The sequence below is a fragment of the Mustelus asterias genome, chromosome 14, assembly GCF_964213995.1.
Source record: "Mustelus asterias chromosome 14, sMusAst1.hap1.1, whole genome shotgun sequence".
Lineage (NCBI taxonomy): Eukaryota > Metazoa > Chordata > Chondrichthyes > Carcharhiniformes > Triakidae > Mustelus > Mustelus asterias.
Window position 1 is genome coordinate 95,281,487 of NC_135814.1, and position 27,428 is coordinate 95,308,914.

The window sequence follows — 27,428 nt, forward strand, 5'->3', positions numbered from 1 at the left end:
ATGAATAACACATTTTCCTAACATGAACACGCATCTGCAATGTGCCTGAACCCTGACCCCGACTATTGCTGACATGTGTTATCTGATCCCACATCTGGTGATTGCATAAGTTGTCTAAAGTGTACCATATCGTATCTAATACTGGAGCCCACAACCACCGTCAGCTGTTGCCATGACATCTGCAGCTGGAAACGGGGGTCAGATACATTTCCACTCTAAGGGACACTATAGTTAAGAAAGCCCACCACTGCCTCTACTTTCTCAGAAGACTAAGGCAATTTGGCATGTCCGCTACGACTCTCACCAACTTTTACAGATGCACCATAGAAAGCATTCTTTCTGGTTGTATCACAGCTTGGTGTGACTCCTGCTCTGCCCAAGACCGCAAGAAACTACAAAAGGTCGTGAATGAAGCCCAGTCCACCACGCAAACCAGCCTCCCATCCATTGACTCTGTCTACACTTCCCACTGCCTTGGAAAAGCAGCCAGCATAATTAAAGACCCTACGCACCCCGGACATTCTCTCTTCCACCTTCTTCCGTCGGGAAAAAGATACAAAAGTCTGAGGTCACGTACCAACCGACTCAAGAACATCTTCTTCCCCGCTGCCATCAGACTTTTGAATGGACCTACCTTGCATTAAGTTGATCTTTCTCTACACCCCAGCTATGACTGTAACACTACATTCTGCACTCTCTCCTTTCCTTCTCTATGAATGGTATGTTTTGTCTGTATAGTGCACAAGAAACAATACTTTTCACTGTATCCCAACACAGGTGACAATAATAAATCAAATCAAAGATTTATCGGTATTGGGCAGGATACACGAAGATGCCATCAGTAAGTTTGACCCCAAACCGAGGTCTGTTTTGCTGTTCATCAGGATGAAAGAATTATTTCGCTGGGAGAGAATGGGATCTCTTATGGGGGTGAAAATTAGGGAGCAACAAGGCCCAATTTTGGGGACCAACGGATCCTCTGACCCGAGGACATCCAAAATTGGGTGGAGTTGCTTTTCAGACATCTCTGACGGCTGTCTGAAGCAGCCATTTTGGCACCTTCCATCCATAAACAGCCACTTCCCTCACAGAAAGTGGACACGGACAGGTAGGCCAGGCCTGAATCCACTTGGGATTTTTCAGTGAGCATTACATCCCGTGGAGCAGAAGCATTTATCAGACTCCACAATGCTGTGATTCATTCCCCTTTCCCCAACCGGCCTGCTCCAACCCCCTTCTCCGGGGCTTCAGTCTGATGCCAATGAGGTGAATGGCTCTGACGTTTCCAATGCGCAGATTGCCCCTCTGAAGGCATCACATGGTACCCCGGTAGCCAATGGTGTTGGAGGCCTAAGGCCCAGTTTCATGCAAGCCCACCAAACAACTAATTGGGCAAGTTGTAATTTAGGCTCTGCGGCCTAGAAGTGGGCCCAGACAACAATACGTTTCTGCTTTCTAACATCAGCGCCAGTTTTCCCCTGGTCTTTGGCACGAGGTGACTGTAGGATTCAATTGAAGAATGAACTAGCAGTTTTCACCATCTGGGTTCATCTCTGTGAGGTACTTAGAGCAAGCCTGGGTTCTATCATTGCTGTATCTTAACCTTAACTTCAGGAGAGCAATGTCTATGACCCCAGTGGGAATCTTCCTGTAATAAGTCCTCGGAGGCGGAAGTCCCTTTACCAAGGTTCATTTATTTACAGGATCCAGCAACACTACCCAGAGTGCTCTCAGTGAGCAGTCTACATCCAGAGTGCCAGAGGAACTGACATGCCTGGTTAAGGACAGAGCATGGGACTCCCTGATTGGCCCATCAATTTGGCCCTTAATCAGGGAGTTCATATTCAAGCAGGCCCACCTCAATTGCCTGATTAAAATCGTCACACTCCTTATTCACCACGGAAACAGGCCTTTGACCTTGTTGGGCCGGAGGTTCAGCTGGTGAATCGAGCTCCCCTTCCCGTGCGAACGCTCACAGGATCATCCACTAATTAAAAATAAAGGTAGATTTGAAGCAGGCACACGGGATACAAACCTTAGACCCGGGATCTCCAGCGAATCCTCGCTCGCCAGCCTGTCCAGGAAAACCGGGGGCTCCCTGTCAGCAACAGAATCACAGGTCTTGTTAATACACCGCTCACAGGAGGCACCAACTCTCTCAATCCTAACTCTTTCGAGCAACTGGTCAGAAAGTCACAACTCGTTGGTTAAAAAAAACCCGTCTGCCCGGTGGCCATTTTGAAATGATCAATGCTCCTCTAGTCATCTCTGTTATACCATGTGATCGTTAAACGATCGCGGTGCTGAGCCCAGAACCCTTTGCTGGTTGTGAGCTAAAGCACTTCTATTTCAAGACCAGCTCTCACATCCTCAGCCTTTCTCAAAGCTTCACTTTTGGAAGACTAGTGGGTTTCCTCCGGGTGCTCCGGTTTCCTCCCACAGTCCAAAGATGTGCGGGTTAGGTGATGGGCCATGCTAAATTAGTGTCCTAGGTTGGAGGGATTAGTGGGGTAAATATGTGGGGTAATGGGGATAGGGCCTGGGTGGGATTGTGGTCGGTGCAGACTCGATGGGCTGAATGGCCTCATTCTGCACTGGAGGGATTCGTCAGCTTTACTGTGTCCGGGAATGTGAGATGAACCTCAGATAATAAGCAAGGCGTCCTGACATTGGACAGGGCTGTGCTGCCGAGGGATTGAAGGGTTGGTGAGAAGCATGGAAGGGCAAAGCCAGCGACAGATTTGGTCATTGCAGAGACATGGGAGTCCCACTTGATGCAAGAGAAGATATTTAATCTAGCGGCACTGAGTGGGTGACTATGTACAGATTGAAGGGTTGTGGATGGCCACCCATTCAATGATGCTGGGAACAGCAGCAGAGACAGTGCGCAATCTCAGAATCTAGAATTTAAAATCCCTACCGTGCGATGCTCTTCAAATTTCCAAAACTAATTACAAATTGGCTAGAATGAGTAGAACCTCAATTTTAATTCACTGCATTACTGAAGGTGAGGTCAATCAAAATAGATATCTAACCTTACAAATCTCCAAAAGAAAAAGAGTGAATGATAGTTACCACATCGCCGGGGTCTCCTTTGCATCCTGGGGGTCCAATTCGACCGAGCTTCCCCTGTATTCACCAACACAAAAATATATTTATCAGTTATTCCGATCCCCCCGAATGGCCTCGCCCTCCGGCAGCACTGGGCCGGAATCCTCCGGTTTCGCACTGTCCCCCTGCCACTGACAGCGAGAATGGAGAATTTGCCACTCAGCCTAATCTCCATTCACCGCAGCGGGGCCGGATAATCCCATCCGCGGGCGAGGTCGGATAATTCCGGCCATAATGTTTACTCAATCAAAATTTATACACAGTAAACATTTTTGCACTGCATTTTTAAAAGGAGTAATAACCGAATACAATCATCTTTTATCTGTAAATCTGAAAACCAAACATGTCCAAAAATACCACACTTTATTAAAAAACCCCATCGACCTTTAGCATGGGAAGTCTAGCTGTTTACAAAGAACAACGAACAAAGAAGAGTACAGCACAGGAACAGGCCCTTCGGCCCTCCAAGCCTGCACCGATCATGATGCCTACCTAAACTAAAACTGTATGCACTTATGGAGTCCATATCCTTCCATTCCCATCCTATTCATGTATTCATCTAGTTGTCCCTTAAATGCCGCTATTGTACCTGCTCCCACCCCCTCCCCGGGCAGCGCGTTCCAGACATTCACCACCCTCTCCTCGCACATCTCCTCCAAACTTTTCCCCATGCACCTTAAGTCTATGTCCCCGAGTACTTGACTTTTCTACCCTAGGAAAGAGCATCTGACTATCCACTCTGTCCATGCCACTCATAATCTTGTAAACCTCTATCAGGTCATCCCTCAACCTCTGTCATTCCAGTGAGAACAAACTGAATTTATCCAACCTCTCCTCATAGCGAGTACCCTCCAGACCAGGCAACATCCTGGTAAACCTCTCTGTACCCTCTCCAAAGCATCCACATCCTTCTGGTAGTGTGGCGACCAGAATTGTACACAATATTCTAAATGAGGCCCAATTTAGTTCTGTACAGCTGCAGCATGACCCGCCAATTTTTATACTGAATGCCCCAACCGATGAAGGCAAGCATGGCGTATGCTTTCTTGACTACCTTATCCACCTGTGTTGCCACTTTCAATGATCAGTGGACATGCACGCCCAGATCCCTCTGCCTTTCAATACTACCATTCACTGTATAATTCCTACATGCATTGGACCTTCCAAAACGCATCATCTCACACTAGTCCGGATTAAACTCCATCTGCCATTTCTCCGCCCAAGTCTCCAATCAGTCTATATCCTGCTGTGCCTTCTGCCAATTCTCTTCACTATCCGCAACTCCACCAATCTTTGTGTCGCCAGCGAACTTACTAATCAGACCAGCTATATTTTCCTCCAAATCATTTATATATACTTTATCTTGCGATTTTTGTGGTGAATATATCAAAAAGAACCTTATTCCAGGTACCTTGTATTTATTATTCAGTGAAACATCTTATTTCCCAGACATTTTATTTACTTTAGACTATAGCTAGCCGAGGCCATTATATAGGCAATAGGTTATTGTAATGTAAACTTATATATGGTATCCAAAACTAACTGAAATCCAAAATGCAATCGGCTCTGAGGGGTTTGGATAAAGGATACTCAACCTGTATATCATATTTTATACACCATGCCATATACCATAGAGGGAGGCAATAGCCTAGTGGTATTATCGCTCAGCTATTAATCCAGAAACTCAGCTAACGCTCTGGGGACCGGGGTTCGAATCAAGCAGATTAATTAGAAATTAAATACTCTATGCCAGACCTCTGCACAGAACATCTCATGAACTTACGCGACATGCAAACACGGCCCAATCAACCATCTTGAGTGGTCTCTGAGTAAGATGCCTATTGGTGAATCGGAGACTCCATTAGAGCAGAGGTGAATCTGGCGAGACTCATTCTGTTCATCTCCTCTACAGCAGATGCTGGAGGAGGCCATTCAGGCCTTCCACCCTGTTCTACCATTCAATGAGCTCATGCTTGATCTTTCCATTCACCAACATGTCTCCGTTTCCCTCAATACCCCCAGCTTGTACAAATCCATCAATCCCAGCTATGGAGTGATTAATCGAGCGAGCATCCACTGCCTTTTGCATCTGAGAGTTCCGCTCTGTCACCACCTTCTGTAGGACAAAGTTTCCCCCAACTTCTTTGCTGAATACATTTTAAGGTTATGTCCCCTTGCCCTCCACCTCCACTAGCAGGGGAAAACAATTCTCTATCCACACAGTTTTGCAACCTATTTGGTTCTTATTGGATTTGAATCTAGCTCCTGGTCTCGAGGTGAGAAACAAGTATCTATTCCCCACTCCCCGCCAGCCCTCAGTAACGGCAAACTACATACGCCAAACCAAATGAATGTTTCATTCCCTCCACCCCACGTGGGATCGAAGAGCCTACCTTCTGTCCATTAATCCCGTCTCGGCCTGGCAGTCCCGCAATACCCTAAAGGAAACAAGAGGAACAATAGCGTAGTGTGAGCGATATGTAGGCCACTCAAAAGAGGGAAATTATTAAACCCAAGCTAAAGTGAGAGGGGGAGAGAAAAGTGAAAAGTGAAAAAGAGAGATCTCACCTTCTTCCCTTCAGTTCCGATTTCGCCCTATAATCATTAAAAAAAACACGTTAATGACAAAATTTGTAATACAGCAAAGCACGAGAGTGTTTTGATAAGGTGGGCAGGACGGTCTGGCTTGGCATGGCCCTTCCATTTTGTAGATTAAAGCACCTGTACGTTCAATGGAAGTTTTAGTTCATGAGAACTATTGGCGGGATTTTACGGCCCCGCTTGAGCGAGACCGGAAAATCCCATCCGAGGCCAACGGACATTTTGGTTGTCCGCCCCTCGCCCGCTCTGATTCCTTGGCGAGTAGGGCAGTAGAATTCCAAGGAATGGGACTGCAGACAAGAAGCAACCCCCCGCCCCCCACCCCCACCCCGCAACACGGTGCTGAACCTTTCCCCAAATTCATTCACCCGTTGCAAGTCTGGAACAAACCAGTCTGACCGGTTTGGGATGGGGATTCTGTTACCTTCCCCCAACCGGGGAGGTCAGAGATCCTGCACAGCCTCCTGTATCCTCTGACTGCGCGACACTCACTCCCAGCTTCAGTGAGGAGAAAACAACAGCACTGAGATTCCGTGCGACTGGAATCGGTGCTCTGGGATGTGGTTGCTAAGGGCCCCAAACCGGGCTCAGTTGACTCATTGCTCCATTGTTGGCAACCTTTGCGCCGTAGCCACTTTGTAATGGCCAGGTCAAGGGCCAACCTGGGTGGTAGGGGGTCTTACCTGCACCAATTGGGGTGCAGGTTGCCTGCTAGGACCCCAATCCCGATTTTGTAGGCCACACAGATGGATCTTGTGTGCACCAACCATGAATAGCAGTTCATAAACGGACGCTACTGTAATGGCTACAAACAGTTTTTTTGATAGTTTTTTTACATGCAAATCAGGGGCAGGGATAGGCCATTCGGCCCCTCAAGCTTGTTCTGCCATTTGATACAATCACGGCCAATCTGATCACGGTCTCTTTCCCACTTTCCTGCCTCTCTTGTCAGTCAAGAATACATCAACATGAACATGCAAATCAGGAGTAGGCCATTCAGCCCCTCGAGCATGCTCTGTCATTTGATGTTTGTGGAGCTGTAGACATGTTCCTCCTCTTGGCCTGTTGGGCTTTCCTTTCTCTCTGCCCTTCCTAGCTCAGGTCCCACCTGCACCTGTTGCCACGGCAACAAGGTTCCCAGTATGCTGGGGCCCAAAACCATCGAGCCGTTGTGAGGTAACCACACCCCCCCCACCCCCATTCTGCAGCTCACCATTAGATCCAAACAAGGCTGCGGTCTCAAAATGGCGGCTGCCTTTACCACCAGGCAGCTCTGAAACCTGGCCATGGGAAATCTAGCCCAACATTTCTGGTGTGTAGACGTGATAGTCATTGGACCCAGTTCTGGATGGGGTTTCAGGAGATGATCCTTGGTGATAGGTGAGAATAGGCCCTAAAACCGTGGTACAGAGTTGTAACCCGTGTGGAGCTGGGAAGAGGATTGCTCCCCCTGCTGCCTCCACAAAAAAACTGCAGGCCACTCCAGGTCCTGGTCTTGTCGCCTCTGTCCATTATCCACTCACCTATTCGCTATCCGGAAGAAATTGAAGTCACTGCCTCATGTTGCTTTTCTGTTGGATGGACGGTTGTCTAGTTGGGCGGGGGAGGGGGGCGGGGAGGGGTGATCGGCGCCCAGAACATGCCCAACTTGCTCTCTGATTGCCCACTTGGCATCTCCAGCTTACCCGCGTTATCCGAATCCAGTACGGCGTCACGTTTGGCGCAGGCTGCGTGCTGGCAAGGCCTGGCGGGCTTCTCTGCCTCACCCGCCATTTTGGAACAAGGGCCCAGAGCCCCGGGCCAGGTTTCAGTTAGCAAACCTCCACAGACACATCAACAACATCATCTGGCTTCTAACCCATCAAACCCCTGCAACTGAACATAAGAGGAGGAGGAGGTATGAGAAGATGTCTTACCTTTTCGCCTGCCATGCCCGGGTAACCCTGGGAGAGAAATAAAACAAAAAGGAAATGGCATTAGAACATAAGAACATAAGAACTAGGAGCAGGACTAGGCCATCTGGTCCCTCGAGCCTGCTCCGCCATTCAATAAGATCATGGCTGACCTTTTCGTGGACTCAGCTCTAGTTATCTGCCCATTCACCATAACCCTTAATTCCTTCACGATTCAAAAATGTATTTATTTTTGCCTTCAAAACATTCAATGAGGTAGCCTCAACTGCTTCATTGGAATTCCACAGATTCACAACCCTTTGTGTGAAGAAGTTCCTCCTCAACTCAGTCCTAAATCTGCTTCCCCTTATTTTGAGGCCCTGCCCCCTAGTTCTAGTTTCACCCGCCAGCGGAAACAACCTCCCTGCTTCTATTTTATCTATTCCCTTCATAATTTTACATGTTTCTATAAGATCTCCCCTCATTTTTCTGAATTCCAATGAGTATAGTCCCAGTCTACTCAGTCTCTCCTCATAAGCCAACCCCCTTAACTCCACTAGTGAATCTCCTCTGCACCCCCTCCAGTGCCAGTATATCTTTTTAGAAGTAAGGAGACCAAAACTGTACACAGTACTCTAGGTGTGGCCTCACCAGCACCTTATACAGCTGCAACATAACCTCGCTGTTTTTAAACTGCATCCCTCTAGCAATTAGCCCCCGACCAATTGGAGCAGATGTTACTGGCATGTCTCAATTGAGTGAACGCCAATGACCGAGCCACGTATGATGTTGTCGGAGTGAGTTAGCAGCCAATGTGCCCATTTAATTGCTCGATATCATGCTGGGGAAAGGAACACTTTTTATTTCGATAAGCAGGGATGTGGGCACTACCCGGGCTAGAGTGCATCACCCACGCGTCAGGGAATCTGCCCTATTTACACAGCATTGTGGCATGGATACGAGCACCTTGTCCTACCCTCCCCCCCCCCTCCTCTACCACTCCCTTGGTCTGGCCTATGTCTGGCCCCACATCAACGTGTTGGATCTTTAATGGTTCTGGTATCAAAATGGCTCACTCTCTGCCAGTGTATGGCACGGTGGCACAGTGGTTAGCACTGCTACCTCACAGCTCCAGGGAGCCGGGTTCAATTCCGGCCTCAGGTCACTGTCTGTGTGGAGTTTGCACGTTCTCCCCGTGTCTGCTTGGGTTTCCTCGGGGTGCTCCGGTTTCCTCTAAAGGTGTGCATGGATTAGCCATGCTAAATTACCCCTTAGTGTCCCGGGATGCGCAGGTTAGAGGGATTAGCTTGGTAAATATGTGGAATTACAGGGATGGGGCCTGGAGTGCGATTGTTGTCAGTGCAGACTCGATGGGCCGAATGGCCTCCTTCCGTACTGTAGGGATTCTATGACTTTCTATCAGAACCAGGCAACTGGGAATGGGCAATAAATACAGATCTTCGAGAGGTATTGGAATCCAACGAATTGTGAAGGAAACACAAAGGTGTTGGAGTTATGGTGTAAGATATTAGTGAAACATTAGGAATTATAGGACTTCTTTGTGTTCTATTTAAACCCACTTACTATAAGGGTTGCCCAATCCCTTCTGGTGAAATTTCATATCTGTAAGCACGGCCTTCACTAACATTTCCCAGTGTGTTTTCAACCTCAATGTTAGTCAGATATTGAATTGATATGATATCCACTGTGAGTGGTCTTCAAGCACTCAGGACTGTCCTATTTGCCACTTCGATCCACGCTCTACCCCTCCCTCAGGGGGTGGGGGATGACAGGCCTGGGGCTCTCCTCGGATTTGCCGCCATTTTGTGGGTGAGGGATAGAAGTTGCTAGAATCCCGGGAGTGGCTGCCAAGCCTAGCAAGGCCGCCATTGAGCAAACACATCTCTTACCTTAGGACCAGGGAACCCAATGGGGCCTTCGATACCAGGATCACCCTGCAGGGGAAGAAAGAAGAATTTTATTCATGAGTGTGAAAAGGAGTTTGCGTTTAAAACAAACAAAAAATCTCTTGATATAATCACTTACTTGTCGTCCCATCAGACCTGGATCACCCATGTCGCCGTTTTGGCCCTTGTCTCCCTATAAAACAGAGAGTATATGACATTGTTTCACATCACCACTTTACAAATGCAAGCCATCCTTCCTAACAACAACTTTTTCGGTTTCTTAGACTTCTCCCAGAGTGCTTCAGTCACCAGTGGAAGTCACCAATGGAAGTCACCAGTGATTGTTGTCAGATTGGCAAAGAAGGTGGCCATTTTGTATTAGCTGTCTTCACAATCTTCAACGATTAGTTAATCTGTTGTTAGTTAAGGGGTGGATGTAGGCCAGGAACGAGCCTCCCCGCTTTCCAAGGGTTGCCTTGAGCTCCAATACTAACACCCTTTAGGGAAGGAAATCTGCTGTCCTTACCTGGTCTGGCCTACATGTGACTCCAGACCCACAGCAACATAATTGACTCTTAAGTATCCTCGGGGATGGGCAATAAATGCTGGCCCAGCCAGCCACACCCATGTCCCATGAGCGAATAAAGGAATTACCTCCATCCAAGAGGGCAGACTTGGTTTAATGCCCCATGTGCAGAGTGACTCCTCAGACAGTGTAGCACTCCTTCAGTACTGAAGTGTCATATGTGTGCCCAACAAGTCGGGTTTGAGTCCTCGAATTAATATTTTAGGAGGGTGGAGGCGCCACCTACCAAACTGAGCTGGCAACTACAATTTGCTTGACATAGTTGAGGCTTCCATAATGATCTGTTTTTGTTCTCTTATGAAGCGTTGACTCTCCCTTGGATATTATTCATCTGGCCATTGTGAAAACGTGGAAGCTATGGGCAGAGAGTATCTATGGGCTGGTAATCCGTGAGAACATTGCAGTTGAAGACAACCTCACCCACCTACTATCCTCCGAGCTAACTGCAGGTCCTCCTTTTGGCCTGGCCGAGATCACTCACCCCAGCAGAGAATGGGGTGGACTCACCAGCGAGGGTGCCTGGGTGGAAGGAATGTAGGACTTGCGAGCTAACTGATGCTTTCTGATACTGACGCATTCAAACTCTCATGAGTTCTGATGAAGACTTCCCTACTTTGCCCCCGACTGAGCCACAAACTGGCAGGGGCAGATGAGAGGGGCGGCGGGTTCCTCCCTCCCTCCCCCCCTCCCTCCCTCCCTTCCTTCCTCCCTCCCTCAGCCTCCCTGATCCTACTGACCACACTCTTTGCAGGGCTCTCTCGACTGGGTGGGGTCAGTCAGAGAGCAAGTGTATCCCCTGCAGGGGGCCATGCTACCTCCTGGAGCAGGGAAATCTGGGAAAACCTCGGCTGGTCAAGAACCGCCAATGACAGGGCGCAATCAACTCAGAGGACATCGAGCGCCACCCTTCCATAATGACCAAGCGGGGTCAATGTACGTAGATTCAGAGAGATGAAGACCCAAGCTTCAGTCTCTCAGTCTGGCGTCTAAAGATCCCGTGTTGCTCTCAAATGAAAAACAGCAATGTTCGTTTCGACTTACCTTCCGCCCTTTGAATCCCTTTAATCCAATCCCTCCAGGATATTCCAGGCACTTCATTTTATAACACTGCAGGTCACAAAGAAAGTCGTGTTAATGAAGGATCAATATACAAACCAGGTCTAGAGTCTTATTGGATAACCACCACTCCATCATCAAATGAGACTTTTTCCATGTCCTGAAAAAGTCCCGGCCGGAACCGGAGCAGGAAGCCCAGCCCGTGGACCAGGCAGCCGCAACACGGGAGTTCCGCGGACTCCAGGCAGCACTGCATGCCAGCCCTGCCTACAGGGGAGCGGTTTTCAAGATGTTGGCCATTATTTCAATAGAAACACCATTAACTAAATTCTCCCAGTTACATTATACTACAGGAAATCAACATTCACATCTCCAGAGGCCAAGTTCTGCAAATAGGGGCCAGGCCTCCACTCCTCCTGTTCTGCCCTGTGATTTTCCTCAAGTTGGGAGGGCTAAGAGGGGGACGACTTTGTCTTGGCACCTCTCTATAAGGGTAAAAGGGGAGGTAGGTGGTTCTGGTTACAAACTGACTCACTGTCTGCCAGAACCAGGCAACTGGGAATGGGCAATAAATACAGAGGTACCGGAATCCAAAGAATTGTGAAGGAAACACAAAGGCGTTGGAGATATGATGTAAGATATTAGTGAAACATTCGGAATTATGGGGCTTCTTTGCGTTCTATTTAAACCCATTTACGAAAAGGGTTGGCCAATCCCTTCTGGCGAAATTTCATATCTGTAACATCTCCCAGTGTGACTTCAACCTCAATGTCAGTCACTGGACTAGTAATTCAGACCCTCTGGGGAACATGGGTTCAAGTCCCACCATGGCAGCTGAAATCCGCATTATAAATCTAGTCTCAGTAATGCTGATAGTTATAACTATCATAACCAGATGTTGGAGAACCCATCTGGTTCACTCATGTCCTTTAGGGAAGGAAATCTGCCGTCCTTACCTGGTCTGGCCTACATGTGACTCCAGAGCCACAGCAACGTGGTTGACTCTTAACTACCCTCTGAAATGGCCCGACAAACCATTCAGCTCAATGGCAATTAAGGACGGGCAACAAATTCTGGCCCTGTCAGCTCATAAAACAATAAAACAAAAGTACAGGCCTTCACAGGCCAGCTATAAGCACAGAGAGGCCCCCTTTCTCCCTCCCTTCATTCTCCATTTTGACAGCTTGTGTTGTCAACCCTCCAGGATCCAAGGAATTGACGATCAATCTCCAGGAAATTCACAGGGACGTTAAACAAACAAAAAGAACAAACGTGTTTCCCTTTCCCTTTCCTCTGAGCACGTTGTAAGTTGTTCCTGGATTGGTGATGGGGAAGGGGCTGTTGCCTTGATGCTGAGGGTCCAGTCAGGTAAGAAAATGTCTGCTGCCTTTTCCAATTGGTTGCAAGCAGCCGGTGCCCCTGGAGGATTGACCAATGGCAGGAGTGTGTGTGTGGGGGTGGGTGGGATTGTTTGTGGAGGGATGTCATGTGATGAAACCTCCATTAAATACACCCATGCAGAGTTGGCTGGGACCACTGTTTGTGCCCACGGCCTTGCGAGAGTCCACAGCAGGAGACTGGATGTAGCAAGTTCTCTCACGGGTTCTAACGAGCAAGTCCTCCACCTCTCTTCCTACGACGCTGATGCCTTCCTGGCTTCTCCTTCAGGTCTCCAGAAGCTCCCAGTCAACACAAGCCTCACAAAGACAGGTGTCTTCATTCTCCAGCCTCTTCTGCAGGTAGGCATTGCCTCATGGGTAGCCTTGGGCAACGCTTGTGGTCAGGGACAGGAAGTCTTCATTGGTCTGGGCCTAGACTGGGATTGAGCATTCCCTGAGGAAAATGGAAAGCAGGGAGACTTCCCTTCAAGCATTTCCTTCATTGGATCTCTTGTCAGTGAGACTACCAATGGAAGGAGGGTTTGAAATGGACAGCCAACAAATCCCATCCCGCCAGAGTCCTGTGAGGCTGATCAGCTTAAAATGACTCACCTTTGACCTCGTGTCAAAGTCCAACAGCAATGGAGGAGCACTGGGCTGGGTTGTTGCCATGGTTACATCACAACACTCTGCGCATGCCACCTCCCCACCCTCCCCTCAATGGCCTGTTTTTAAGAAAATGTAAAAGATCTCCCACTTTCTCACTGAAGTATCTAAACTGAAACTCCCAAAGTGAATAAAATTGATCATCGCGTGGCTCCAATACCGCGCGGAATTAAACTCAATAACAGTATTAAAACACAGCGTGCTAACACTGAGTCTTTCCTTCCTGCTCTTCCTCTCTCATTCCCTTCTTTCTCCCTCTCCTCATTACTTTCTCTCTCTCTGTCTCTCCTCCGCAGAACTGTTCTGCTTCATGGCTCAATTAGAGAGAGGCCATTCAGCCCACCACACTTGCCCCGGTACTAGCTCCACATAAGGGCCACCCAGGCTAATCCCATTTTCCTTCACTGCTTCCTTCTGTTAATATTTGCCCAATCCCAGAGTGCTTCGAACTCTTAAAGGGCCAGCTTACCTGTACTGGGAACTCTTAAAGGGCCAGCTTACCTGCGCTTCGAACACTTAAAGGGCTGGCTCACTTGTACTCGGAATTCTTAAAGGGCCAGCTTACCTGTACTGGGAACTCTTACAGGGCCACTTACCTGTATGAGGAACTCTTAAAGGGCCACCTAACCTGTACTAGGAACTCTTAAAGGGCCGGTTTACCTGTACTTGGAACTCTTAAAGGGCCACTTACCTGTACTTCGAACTCATAAAGTGCTGGTTTACCTGGCTCTGACGGTTGTGGAGATACAATTTTCTTAGTTGGCATGGTAGGGTTTGGAGGGGGGAAAGAGCCAGGCTAGCTGCCAGCGCATCCGCCAGGTGGCAGTGCCAATGGAGTAGCATGATGCCGGAGTGTCCGGTACAGTGGGACTTCACAAACCTCCAGTAATTAGGAGAGGCGGGAAACCTTCCCCTCTGGAAGGACCCTGCCCCTAGCGTTGGATGGAACCAGGAACTGCGGTTGTGAAAAACCAATCCCACCCGGGTCGGACATTCTGCCCCACAAGTTGTGAGGCAGCTGTGTCTTTAAAGAGCCTCCTCGCTCACTGAATGAACAATGATTTACCAGATGGATTGCATCGGAATGTGAGTAAAAGAGGGCAGAGCAGAAATTCAGTCACACTCACCTCGTTGAAGGCTTCTGTTTTCTGTAAGACATAAAATCGGAGGGAAACGTCAGTCAGTGGAGCTGACAATAAAACAGTATCTCAGACAAACAAGTCAAATCTGAACATCGCATCATCAAAGCAAGTGGTTCACACAATTGGTACGAAAGATTGCAGTGCTCGGGCTGAGAGTAGGCATCACGTCTCCTTCCCCCACCACAGAAAGGGGGAATGAGTGTCACATGTGATACCTCAAACATTGGCTGATAATCTCAGGGCCTCTTGTTTCTATGGAAACAAGCCCCTCTCCAGAGGGTGGTCTGGAACTCATTGTCTGAAAGGTTGGCAGAGGCAGAGACCCTGGTGACATTTAAGAAGCATTTAGATGGGCACTTGCGATGCCAAGGTGTAGAGGGGCCAAGTGCTTGAAAACGGCATTAGAATAGTTGGGTGGTTTGTCTTCGACCGGTTCAGACATGATGGGCTGAAGGGCCTTTATCTGTGCTTTAGGGGCAGCACAATGGTTCGCACTGCTGCCTTACATCACCAGGGACCCGGGTTCGATTCCCAGCTTGGGTCACTGTCTGTGCGGAGTCTGCACATTCTCCCCGTGTCTGCGTGGATTTCCTCCGGGTGCTCCAGTTTCCTCCCACAGTCTGAAAGACGTACTGATTAGGTGGATTGGCCATGCTAAATTCTCCCTCAGTGTGCAGGTGTCGGGGTGTGGCAACTCGGGGATTTTCACAGTAACTTCACTGCAGTGTTAATGTCAGGCTACTTGTGACACTGATAAATAAACTTTAGACTTCCAGCATTCCTACAGCACACAGAGATCTGAGTGTCCTTCCAATTTTGGCCACATCGCTGATTCGAATTACTCTCTCCAACCTCTCCACACGCTGACCTCCAACCCCCCTCTGACACCAACCCTCCCCTCACACTAATCTCTGACCTCCTTCCAACACTAACCCCTACAATGACGTCTGACCTCCCCACACGCTGACCTCTGACCCCCCTGACACCAATCCTCCCCTCACACTGATCTCTGACCTCCTCCCAACACTGATCCTTACAATGACGTCTGACCTCCCCACACACTGACCTCCGACCCCCCAACACCAACCCTCCCCTCGCACTGATCTCTGACCTCCCTCTAACACTGACACCTGCAATGACCTTTGACCTCCCTACACTGACCTCCAACCCTCACTCTGACACCAACCCTTCCCTCATACTGATCTCTGACCTCCTTCCAATGCTGACCTCTACAATGACCTCTGACCTCCCCACACGCTGACCTCCGACCCCCCCCGGCACCAACCCTCCCCTCACACTGATCTCTGACATCCTTCCAATGCTGACCCCTACAATGACCTCTGACCTCCCCACAGGCTAATCTCCAATCTCCTCTTGATACCAATCCTTCCCCCACTGACTTCCTACCCTCCTCCGACACCAACTCTCTCTCACTGACATCCGACCTGCCTCTAGTACCAAAACCCGCCCCCCCCTCGCCCCCTCACTGACATCTGACCTCCTCGTGACAATGGCTCTCGCCTGCCCCCCCCCCCCCCCACCCCGCCCGCCACACTGATTTCCAACACCAACCCACCAACCTCCCTCACGCTAACTTCTCATTCTGTGACCCAACATCCAGTATGCGGAAGATAAAAGGTGGGAATGTGACATTCCGTTTCCTCTTTACCTGAACAAATAATTGTCATCACGTCTTCCCACCCTCGTTCTGTCTTCCACCTGTTCCTCGATTCATCTATCTAATCTAATCCTCATGATTGACACTCTTTCTGTCTCAACCACTTACCCTGGGGGTGATTTCCATAACCTCACAACACTCTCTGTATAATGTTGCTTCTCCAACTCCCTGTTCCAGCTCTCCTATATCTAGTCCTCTGTATCTGGTTCCTTCTTCAGGAACCTACAGGAATCAGCTCCAATGTAGACCATTTCCTTGATCATTATAAACAAATCTCTTGTCCTGCTCCTACGAGAAAATAGCCATGGTAATATGTGGTGCCATTTGCTACCAAATAAACCTGTTGGACTTTAACCTGGTGTTGTTAAAACTCTTAATATGTGGTGCAACATAGGAAGATGGATTATTAGTTGAATGGGTGTAAATTGAGAGAGGTGGATACTCAACGAGACCTTGGAGTCCTCGTGCATCAGTCGCTGAAAGTAAGCGCGCTGGTACAGCAGGCAGTAAAAAAGGCAAATAGTATGTTGGCCTTCATAGCGAGAGGATTTGAGTATAGGGATAGGGATGTTTTGCTGCAATTATATAGGGTGTTGGTGAGGCCACACCTGGAGTACTGTGTGCAGTTTTGGTGTCTTTATCTGAGGAAGGATATCCTTGCTATAGAGGGAGTACAGCAAAGGTTTACCAGGCTGATTCCCGGGATGGCAGATCTGTCACATGAGGAGAGACTAAATTGGTTAGGATTATATTCACTGGAGTTCAGAAGAGAGGGGATCTGATAGAAACTTATAAAATTCTAACAGTGTTAGACAGGGTAGGCTCAGAAAGAATGTTCCCAATGGTGGGGGAGTCCAGAACTAGGGGGTCATAGTTTGAGGATAAGGGGTAAACCTTTTAGATTTGAGGTGGGGAGAAATTTCTTCACCCAGAGAGTGGTGAATGTGTGGAATTCACTCCCACAGAATGTAGTTGAGGCCAAAACGAAGAAATTAGGGGCTAAAGAGATCAAGGGATATGGGGGGGAGGGGGGATCAGAATATTGAATTCGACGATCAGCCATGATCAAAATGAATGGTGGAGCAGGCTCGAAGGGCCGAATGGCCTCCTCCTGCTTCTAGTTTCTATGTAACATTGAGGTGGAGCACAGTGACTGCTACTCTACACATTGACGCTGAATTGCCTTCTCTGTTTGGGTATCGTCCAAACCTCCTCCCACTGCCCACGTCTCAGCCCACATTTCCAGCACTTTGACTGAAAGCAAATGATAGAATCGTAGAGGACTTTCTTAACTGCTGCGCCACCATGCTGGCCTCGTTCGATCGAGAGAGCGGGAATGTGGAGGGATTAGAAAACAGGGAATTGTTAAAAACCAAAGCATTGCTCAACAGGAGGGCAGTGCAGTGTCAACAAGCACTGGGGTGATAGAGGAATGGGAGTAGGGTCGAGGGAGGAGGGGAAGGCCTCATTGACAAAAGAGAGGGCACGAGGCAGGGGAGAAAGTAGAGAAAGATGCAAGTTTCAGGCTAGGGTAGGAAGGAACTTAAAGAAGATTTTCATACAGGTTAGACAGGGGAAGAGATTAGAAGCAACAATGGTGGATATTTGCCACAAAGATTGACAGCAAAGAAGACCATGACATCCTCGCACTGACTGAAGGTGAGAGGGTGGAGGAGGCAGGAAAAAGAGTTTAATTTTAAAAAAAATCTATAATAGAGAGAAAGTTGGGGGACTAATCTTTGTATTCCAAGTTGCTCCTAGAAATCATAATATCCCGACAGTGCAGAAGGGGATCATTCATAGAAACATAGAAACCCTACAGTGCAGAAGGAGGCCTTTCAGCCCATCGAGTCTGCACCGACCACAATCCCACCCAGGCCCTACTCCCACATATTTTACCCGCTAATCCCTCTAACCTACGCATCCCAGGACTCTTAGGGACAATTTTTAACCTGGCCAATCAACCTAACCCGCACATCTTTGGACTGTGGGAGGAAACCGGAGCACCCGGAGGAAACCCACGCAGACACGAGGAGAATGTGCAAACTCCACACAGACAGTGACCCGAGCCGGGAATCGAACCCGGGACCCTGGAGCTGTGAAGCAGCAGTGCTAACCACTGTGCCACCGTGCCGCCCATCAAGTCCACACCGACTCTCCAACAGCATCTTACCCAGGCTCCATCCCCATAATCACACACATTTACCCCGCTAATCCCCGAACCCACACACCTTGGGACACTCTCGGGCAATTTAGCATGGCCAATCCACCTAACCTGCACATCTTTGGAGACTAAGGAGTAATTTAGCATGGCCAATTCACCTAATCTGCACATCTTTGGACACTAAGGGACAATCTAGCCCTCCCCCCTCTTCCTCCTTCGGAGGCAGAGTTCCAAAGTTGCAGAACCCTCAGAGAATAAAAATCTCCAAATCTCTGTCTTCCCTGTCCTATAAAAGCGACCTCTCTCCCCTCCCAGTTCTGGACTCACCCACAAGAGGAAACATAATTTCCACATATACCTTGTAGAGACCATTCAGGATCTTATATGCCTCAATCAAGTCACCCCTTGCTCCTCAGAGACCAATGGTGCTTTACGTGATCCAGCTGGATCCGGTGGTGGATGGGTTAACCATTTGTCAGCCGGATCTGTTTCTGAGTGCGGTCCCTGGGGGTAAGGGATGAGGGTCAGATGAGGTAGAAGACCCTGAGGGTAAGATTACTGGGTGCCATGGACCTCAGGGTGAAAGGGGGAGGTCAGGGGGGTGTTTGGAGTGAATCATTGCTGCGGATATTCATGGTAAATGGAAGACTGAAGAATCGATAGCAGGAGCTTTGGAAAGGGAATTGGGAGAGATTTTGATTTGTCAGAGGCAGACTCAGAGTGAAGCAGGGTTGGAGGAGGGGGAATAGGGTAGAGAGAGATGTACTGAAGTGACCGCAGATATTTGTGAGTGTCATTGATGAATAATGTTTAACTGCGTAGAGTCACGCTCTACGATATTCAATCCTTAACCTGGTAGAATTCTCCATGTTTAACACTGCAGAATGGTAAATTGTTAATTTTGCTGAACTCTATCAAAATGATCACATAATTGTGGAACTGCTGAACATTATTGCTGAAGGGCTGCCCATCCCTAACCTTGTCAAAGAATCAATCCTTAACTTTGTACCATTGCGGGTATTAGTAAGTGGAGAATTACCCATCCTTCAACAGCAGAGTTATCAATATAGAGACTGGATACATGCCAATCCATAAACTCACAGACCAATCAATCAATCCCTAATCCCACAGAGCAATCAATCAATCCCTAAACCTACAGGCCAATCAATCAATCCCTAAACCCACAGACCGATCAATCAATCCCTAAACTCACAGACCAATCAATCAATTCCTCATCCCACAGACCAATCAATCAATCCCTAATCCCACAGACCAATCAGTCAATACCTAAACCCACAGACCAATCAATCAATCCCTAATCCCACAGACCAATCAATCAATCCCTAATCCCACAGAGAAATCAATCAATCCCTAATCTCACAGATCAATCAATCAATACCAAAACCCACAGACCAATCAATCAATCCCTAATCCCACAGAGAAATCAATCAATCCCAAATCTCATAGACCAATTAATCAATACCAAAACCCAGAGACCAATCAATCAATCCCTAAACTCACAGACCAATCAATCAATCGCTAATCCCACAGAGCAATCAGTCAATACCTAAACCCACAGACCAATCAATCAATCCCTAATCTCACAGACCAATCAATCAATAAACCCGCAGACCAATCAATCAATCCCTAAACTCACAGACCGATCAATCAACCATAAACCCACAGACCAATCAATAAATCCCTAATCCCACAATGAATCAATCCCTAAACTCATAGACCAATCAATCAATCCATTTTCCCACAGGCCAATCAATTAATCCCTAATCCCACAGACCGATCAATCAATACCTAAATTCACATACCAATCAAGCCATAAATCCACAGACTAATCAATCGCTAAACTCACAACCAGTCAATCCCTAAACTCACAGACCAATCAATCAATCCCTAAACCCACAACCAATCATTCAATCCCTAAATCCACAGACCAATCAATCAATGCCTAATCCCACAGATCAAACAATCCCTAAACCCACAGACCAATCAATCCCTAAACCCACAGACCAATCAATCAATCCATAAACATCCAGACCAATCAATCAATCCCTAAACTCACAGACCAAGTAATCAATCCCTAAACTCACAGACCAATCAATCAATCCCTAAACTCACAGACCAATCAATCAATCCATAAACCCACAGACCAATCAATCAATCCCTAATCCTACTCAGCAATCAATCAATCAATCCATAAACCCAATCAATCAACGCCCAATCCCATAAACCAATCAATCCATAAACCCACAGCCCAATCAATCAACCCCCAATCCCACAGACCAATCAATCAATCCATAAACACACAGACCAATCAATAAATACATAATTCCACAGACCAATCAATAAATACCTAAACTCACAGACTGATCAATCAATCCCTAAACTCACAGACCAATCAATCAATCCATAAACCCACAGACCAATCAATCAATCCCTAATCCTACTCAGCAATCAATCAATCAATCCATAAACCCAATCAATCAACGCCCAATCCCATAAACCAATCAATCCATAAACCCACAGCCCAATCAATCAACCCCCAATCCCACAGACCAATCAATCAATCCATAAACACACAGACCAATCAATAAATACATAATTCCACAGACCAATCAATAAATACCTAAACTCACAGACTGATCAATCAATCCCTAAACTCACAGATCAATCAATCAATCCATAATCCCACAGGCCAATCAATCAATCCATAAACACAGACCGATCAATCAATCCCTTAACCCAAAGGCTGACCAATCAATGTATAATCTGGTAATCTGAATAATTTATTATTTATTATCTCTGTATCTAGAACTACAGCTCCTTCATCCAATATAACTGTGTCTCTCTAACCTTATAGAACCATCACTCATTGACCCCCATATAAAGATCAATCCTCAATCCTATACAAAGTTCATGTCTTATCCCAATAAAACGGTCGCTCTGCAACCCCACACAACCATTGTTCCTTAACGCAGCAGAATTTCATTCCTTGACCCTATAAAACTGTTGCTCCTTAATCCTATAGAATTTATGCTCCTTAATCCTATAGAATTTTCGCTCCTTAATCGTATAGAACTGTCACTCCTTAATCCTATAAAACGATCACTCCTTGATCCTGTCGAAATGTCGCACATCAACCCTAACCAGCTGTCGTTCCTGCAATATATAATACCATTGCTTCTCAGCTCAATAGAATTGCCTCACCTATAGAACTGTCATCTCTCAACCCTATAGTACTGTCACTCCTGAACCCTGTAGTACTGTCAGTCTTGAACCCTATGGAACCATTATTTTTCAACTCTATAGAATCATCACCCCTTAGCCCTATGGAGTGCATTGCTCCTTAACTCTCGGACCAATACCCCTCAGCCCTACGGAACTGTTGATCCTGAACTCTATAGATCCATCTTGTTCCTTAAATCTATATAACAATCACTCCTCAACCCTATGGAGCCGTCCCTACTAAACCCATATAGAACTATCACTCCTCAACCCTATAGAGCCATCACTCTGCAACCCTATAGAACCATTACTCCTCAACCCTATAGAACCACTGCTCCTCAACCCCATAGAACCATCGCTCCTCAACCCCATAGAACCATCCCTCCTCAACCCTATGGAGCCGTCCCTACTCAATCCCTATAGAACTATCACTCCTCAACCCTATAGAACTGTCGCTCCTCAACCCTATAGAACTATCACTCCTCAACCCTATAGAGCCGTCACTCTGCAACCCCATAGAACCATTACTCCTCAACCCTATAGAACCACTGCTCCTCAACCCTATAGAGCCATCACTCCTCAACCCCATAAAACCATCGCTCCTCAACCCTATGGAGCCGTCCCTACTCAATCCCTATAGAACTATCACTCCTCAATCCCTATAGAACTATCACTTCTCAACCCTATAGAACCATCGCTTCTCAACCCTATAGAACCATCACTCTTCAACCCTATAGAACTGTCGCTCCGCGACCCTATAGAACTATCACTCCTCAACCCTATAGAGCCGTCACTCTGCAACCCTATAGAAACATTACTTCTCAACCCTATAGAACCACTGCTCCTCAACCCTATAGAACCATCACTCCTCAACCCTATGGAGCCGTCCCTCCTCAATCCCTATAGAACTATCACTCCTCAACCTTTTGAACTATCACGCCTCAATCCCTATAGAACTATCACATCTCAACTCTATAGAACCATCGTTTTTCAACCCTATAGAACCATCGCTCCTCAACCCTATAGTCATCCCTACTCAACTCTATAGAACCATCACTCCTCAACCCTATATAACTGTCACTCCTCAACCCTATAGACCCACCACTCCTCAACCATATAGAACTGTCACTCCTCAACCCTATAGAACCACCACTCCTCAACCATATAGAACCGTCACTCCTCAACCCTATAGAACCACCACTCCTCAACCCTATAGAACCATCACTCTTCAATCCCATAGAACCACCGCTCCTCAACCCTATAGAGTCATCCCTACTCAACACTATAGAACTGTCATCCTCAACCTTATAAAACCATCACTCTTCAACCCTATAAAAGCATCACTCTTCAACCCTATAGAACCATCACTCCTCAACCCCATAGAACTGTCATCCTCAACCCTATGGAACATCACTCATCAACCCTATAGAACCATCACTCCTCAACCCTATAGAACCATCGCTCCTCAACCCTATAGAACCATCGGTCCTCAACCCGAGAGAACTGTCATCCTCAACCCTATAGAACCATCACTCCTCAACCCTATAGTCCAATCGCTACGTAACCACGGGGATCTGTCAACTATAACCTTCAATCCTTAATCTGACTAATTTTCAATCCTTAACCATGTAGAGACCACAGTTTTTAAACCAATCAAACAATCGGTCGCTAATGCAGCAATTGTGCCAATGGTTAAACACTGTCAATCCTTAAACCTGCTGAGGCCAGTTTCTTTAACCTTGGAGAACTGCCTCCAGCACTGCTTCCACTGCCTGCATTCGATGCTCGGAATGGGGGGGGGGGGACATTGAACCCACAACCCTCCGACTCAGGAGCAGGAGTGCAGCCCACAGAGCTACTGCCATCACTGGACACAGAGCACAATGATGAGGCTACCTGACCAAGCCTACGTGCAGGAAAGCAGACTCGCAGCATGCAGTATAACTCTGGTATTACTAATTGAAAAGAACAAGCAGATCATGCAAGTTATAACCTGGCAACACACAACAGGAAAATTCACAGTTGAAGACAGGAGTAGGACCATAAGATGAAATTTGAATTAAAGCGGGCGGCACAGTAGTTAGCACTGCTGCCTCTCAGCGCCCGGGACCCGGGTTCGATTCCCGGCTTGGGTCATTGTCTGTGCTCCGGTTTCCTCCCACACTCCAAAGATGTGCTGGTTAGGTGGATTGGCCATGCTAAATTGTCTCTTAGTGTCAAGGGGATGAGCAGAGTAAATATGTGGAGTTACGGGAATAGGGGCCGAGCAGGATTGTGGTCGGTGCAGACTCAATGGGCCGAATGGCCTCCTTCTGCACTGTAGGGATTCTATGATTCGACAGTGCAGAAGGAGGCTATTCGGCCCATTGAGACTGCGCCGACCCACAATCCCACCCAGGCCCTATCCCCATAACCCCATGCATTTATCCCAGCTAGTCCGCCTGACCTAAGGGTCAATTTAGCATGGCCAATCAACCTAACCCGCACAGCTTTGGAGTGTGGGAGGAAACCGGAGCACCCGGAGGAAACCCATGCGGACACGGGGAGAACGTGCAAACTCCACACAGACAGTGACCCAAGCCGGGAATCGAACCCGGGTCCCTGGCGCTGTGAGGCAGCAGTGCTAACCACTGTGCCACCCTACTTTAATTGTGAGGCTCATTCGGCATGTACGGACCTGAGAAATGGCCCGACCATACCGGACAAAACCCAGAGCTCAATATATGCTCAGAACAGGAGAAAGATATAGTCAAAAGAATAGATGTTTTGGACCAAAGAGCACTCACCATAACTCGAATGATTCGATCCATTGTCCTGATTGGCAGTGCATTGTCTATCGCTGAGGTGGCAGTGTAGTTGCTCCGGTACAGCTCGTGTGGGAAGTTGGCAATGGTCTTGAGGCCCTGTTCGTACTGCAGGGTATTTGCCAGATCGTCAGCTGACACAGCAAACACTTTGATGCCGGCGTCCCTGGCCCTCTCCGCCATGGCCTGGATGCCGCCACAAGGGCTGCCCGTCACGTGCCCGTCGGTGATGACAATGGCGAAATGGATGCGGGAGTCGTGGCGGGACTGCTGCTTGACGTTGTCCGTCATGTCTCTCAGGGCACAGTCCGTGAAGGTGCCCCGGCCGATGTAAGCGATGTTTCTCAGGCTGCTGAGGAAGTCCGCCTTGCTGGATGTTATGCGGCTGAATTCCTCCACTCGGTCAGAGAAATGCAAGCCGCCAAACTCCCAGACCAATTTCACCTTGCCCTTGAAGGCCCCGTTCACCATCTTGTTGACAAAGTCACTGGTGAAGGATTTGATGTTGCTGACCAGGTCGCCCTGGATACGGGTCTGAAGGGCCACACTCTCTGAGGTGTCCAGCACAAAGTACACGCTGATGGGACACTCCTGCTTCCCTGAGAGACAACCCCAGAAAAAAAAACAATGACACTTTTCATCAAAAAAAAGTTCCAAAGATATCTTTACATACCCACTCTCCCCACCCCACCCCAAGGAACCAGGTGGGATCTGGAATGAGTTGCCTGAGAGGGTGGTGGAGGCAGATTGGGCTTTCAAAAGGCCACTATCTGAAGAGAAAATATAGAAACATAGAAAACTACAGCACAAAACAGGCCCTTCGGCCCCACAAGTTGTGCCGAACATATCCCTACCTTTTAGGCCTACCTATAGCCCTCCATCCTATTAAGTCCCATGTACTCATCCAGGAGTTTCTTAAAAGACCCTAATGAGTTTGCCTCCATCACCACTGACGGCAGCCGATTCCACTCGCCCACCACCCTCTGTGTGAAAAACTTCTCCCTAACATTTCCCCTGTACCTACCCCCCAGCACCTTAAACCTGTGTCCTCTCGTAGCAGCCATTTCCATCCTGGGAAAAAGCCTCTGAGAGTCCACCTGATCTATGCCTCTCAACATCTTATATACCTCTATTAGGTCTCCTCTCATCCTACGTCTCTCCAAGGAGAAAAGACCGAGCTCCCTCAGCCTATCCTCGTAAGGCATGCCACTCAATCCAGGCAACATCCTTGTCAATCGCCTCTGCACCCTTTCAATCTTTTCCACATCCTTCCTGTAATGAGGCGACCAGAACTGAGCACAGTACTCCAAGTGGGTTCTGACGAGGGTCTTATATAGCTGCATCATTATCCCCGGACTCCTAAACTCAATCCCTCGATTGATAAAGGCCGGCACACCATACGCCTTCTTAACCACCTCCTCCACCTGCGGGGCCGATTTTAGAGTCCTATGGACTCGGACCCCAAGGTCCTTCTGATCCTCCACAGTACTAAGAGTCTTTCCCTTAATATTGTACTCCTTCATCCGATTTGACCTGCCAAAGTGGACCACTACGCATTTATCTGGGTTGAAGTCCATCTGCCACCTCTCCACCCAGTCTTGCATCCTATCTATGTCCCTCTGTAACTTCTGACATCCCCCCAGACTATCCACAACCCCACCAACCTTTGTGTCGTCGGCAAACTTACCAACCCATCCCTCCACTTCCTCATCCAGGACATTTATGAAAATGACAAACAGCAAGGGTCCCAGAACAGATCCCTGGGGCACACCACTGGTGACCGACCTCCATTTAGAAAAAGACCCATCTATACCCACTCTCTGCCTCCTTTGGGCAAGCCTGTTCTGGATCCACCGGGCAGCAGCCCCTTGGATCCCATGCCCTCTCACTTTTTCTAAAAGCCTTGCATGGGGGACCTTATCGAACGCCTTGCTAAAATCCATATAAACCACATTTCCCGCTTTCCCTTCGTCAATGTGTTTAGTCACATTTTCGAAGAACTCCACCAGGCTCGTAAGGCACGATCTGCCTTTGACAAAGCCATGCTGAGTATTCTTGAGCATACTAAACCTCTCTAAATGCTCATAAATCCTGTCCCTGAGGATCTTCTCCATCAGCTTACCAACCACTGAGGTTAGACTCACCGGTCGGTAATTTCCTGGGCTATCCCTATTCCCCTTCTTGAAAATAGGAATATCTGAAAGAGAATCCCGACAGTGCAGACGGATGCCATTCGGCCCATCGAGTCTGCATCGACAACAATCCCACCCAGGTCCTATCCTTGAAACCTACATATTTACCCTGCAAATCCCTCTAACATGCACGTCCTGGGCCATTAAGGGACAATTTAGCATGGCCAATGCACCTAATCTGCACATCTTTGGACTGTGGGAGGAAACCCATTTCCCATGGCTGACCCCCTAATCTACGCATCCCAGGACACTAAGGTTCAATTTAGCATGGCCAATCAACCTAACCCGCACACCTTTGGACTGTGGGAGGAAACCGGAGTACCCGGAGGAAACCCACGCAGACATGGGGAGAATGTGCAAACTCCACACAGACAGTGACCCAAGCCGGGAATCGAACCCGGGTCCCTGGCGCTGTGAGGCAGCAGTGCTAACCCACTGTGCCACCTCTTATAAATCTACGGGGAGGAGGTGGGGTGTGTGAGGGATGGGTTAACAGACCTTCCAATCAAGTCCTAATTTGATGCCAATTATCCAATAGATATATAAAGGGGCTGCAGGTGGCACTGGGTGTTGGTGGAGAATTGGCTGCGGAGTTGCTTCAAAGAAATAAAGGTGGTTTATGAAGAAGCAGGACGCGTGTCTCTGTCACTGAACTGCAACTGATGTGGGGAACAAGCTGAGCTGCCCTCCCAGAGAGCAGGCACAGATAAAATGGACCGAATGGCCTCCTTCTGTATGTTAACTATTCCGTGACTCTCTATAAAAGATGTGCAGACTGAAGGAACATTAAAAGCTCAATCTTTCCCCATCGGGCGTCAATGGGATTTGCCTATGGTTCTGCAGTGGATGTTAAAAGGCAACCGTCAACACTTGGACCCTGTGTGGGTTCCTCTGCTCACTGAGATACAGGCTGGGTGTGGGTTGCAGCTCCTGCCCAGTTCTTGTTTCTATTGAGAGAAGCAGCAATAGGACATGCCAGTCTGTCAAACCACTGGGGTGAGAAATGGGTG

The 27,428-nt window shown here is 48.0% G+C and overlaps 1 protein-coding gene across 2 annotated transcripts in view; it reads right to left on the reverse strand.

Annotated features, from left to right (window-relative positions):
* col6a2 (collagen, type VI, alpha 2) overlaps positions 1–27,428 on the reverse strand; it is a 98,237-nt gene that overhangs the window by 51,932 nt on the left and 18,877 nt on the right. For both annotated transcript variants that reach the window (XM_078228910.1, XM_078228911.1), the window contains exons 3-12: positions 24,209–24,825; positions 14,326–14,346; positions 11,139–11,204; positions 9,651–9,704; positions 9,515–9,559; positions 7,629–7,655; positions 5,680–5,706; positions 5,505–5,549; positions 3,076–3,129; positions 2,036–2,098 (exon numbers count right to left, since the gene is read on the reverse strand). In XM_078228910.1, coding sequence (XP_078085036.1) covers positions 2,036–2,098; positions 3,076–3,129; positions 5,505–5,549; positions 5,680–5,706; positions 7,629–7,655; positions 9,515–9,559; positions 9,651–9,704; positions 11,139–11,204; positions 14,326–14,346; positions 24,209–24,825 — 1,019 coding nt within the window. The remainder of the gene's footprint in view (positions 1–2,035; positions 2,099–3,075; positions 3,130–5,504; positions 5,550–5,679; positions 5,707–7,628; positions 7,656–9,514; positions 9,560–9,650; positions 9,705–11,138; positions 11,205–14,325; positions 14,347–24,208; positions 24,826–27,428) is intronic.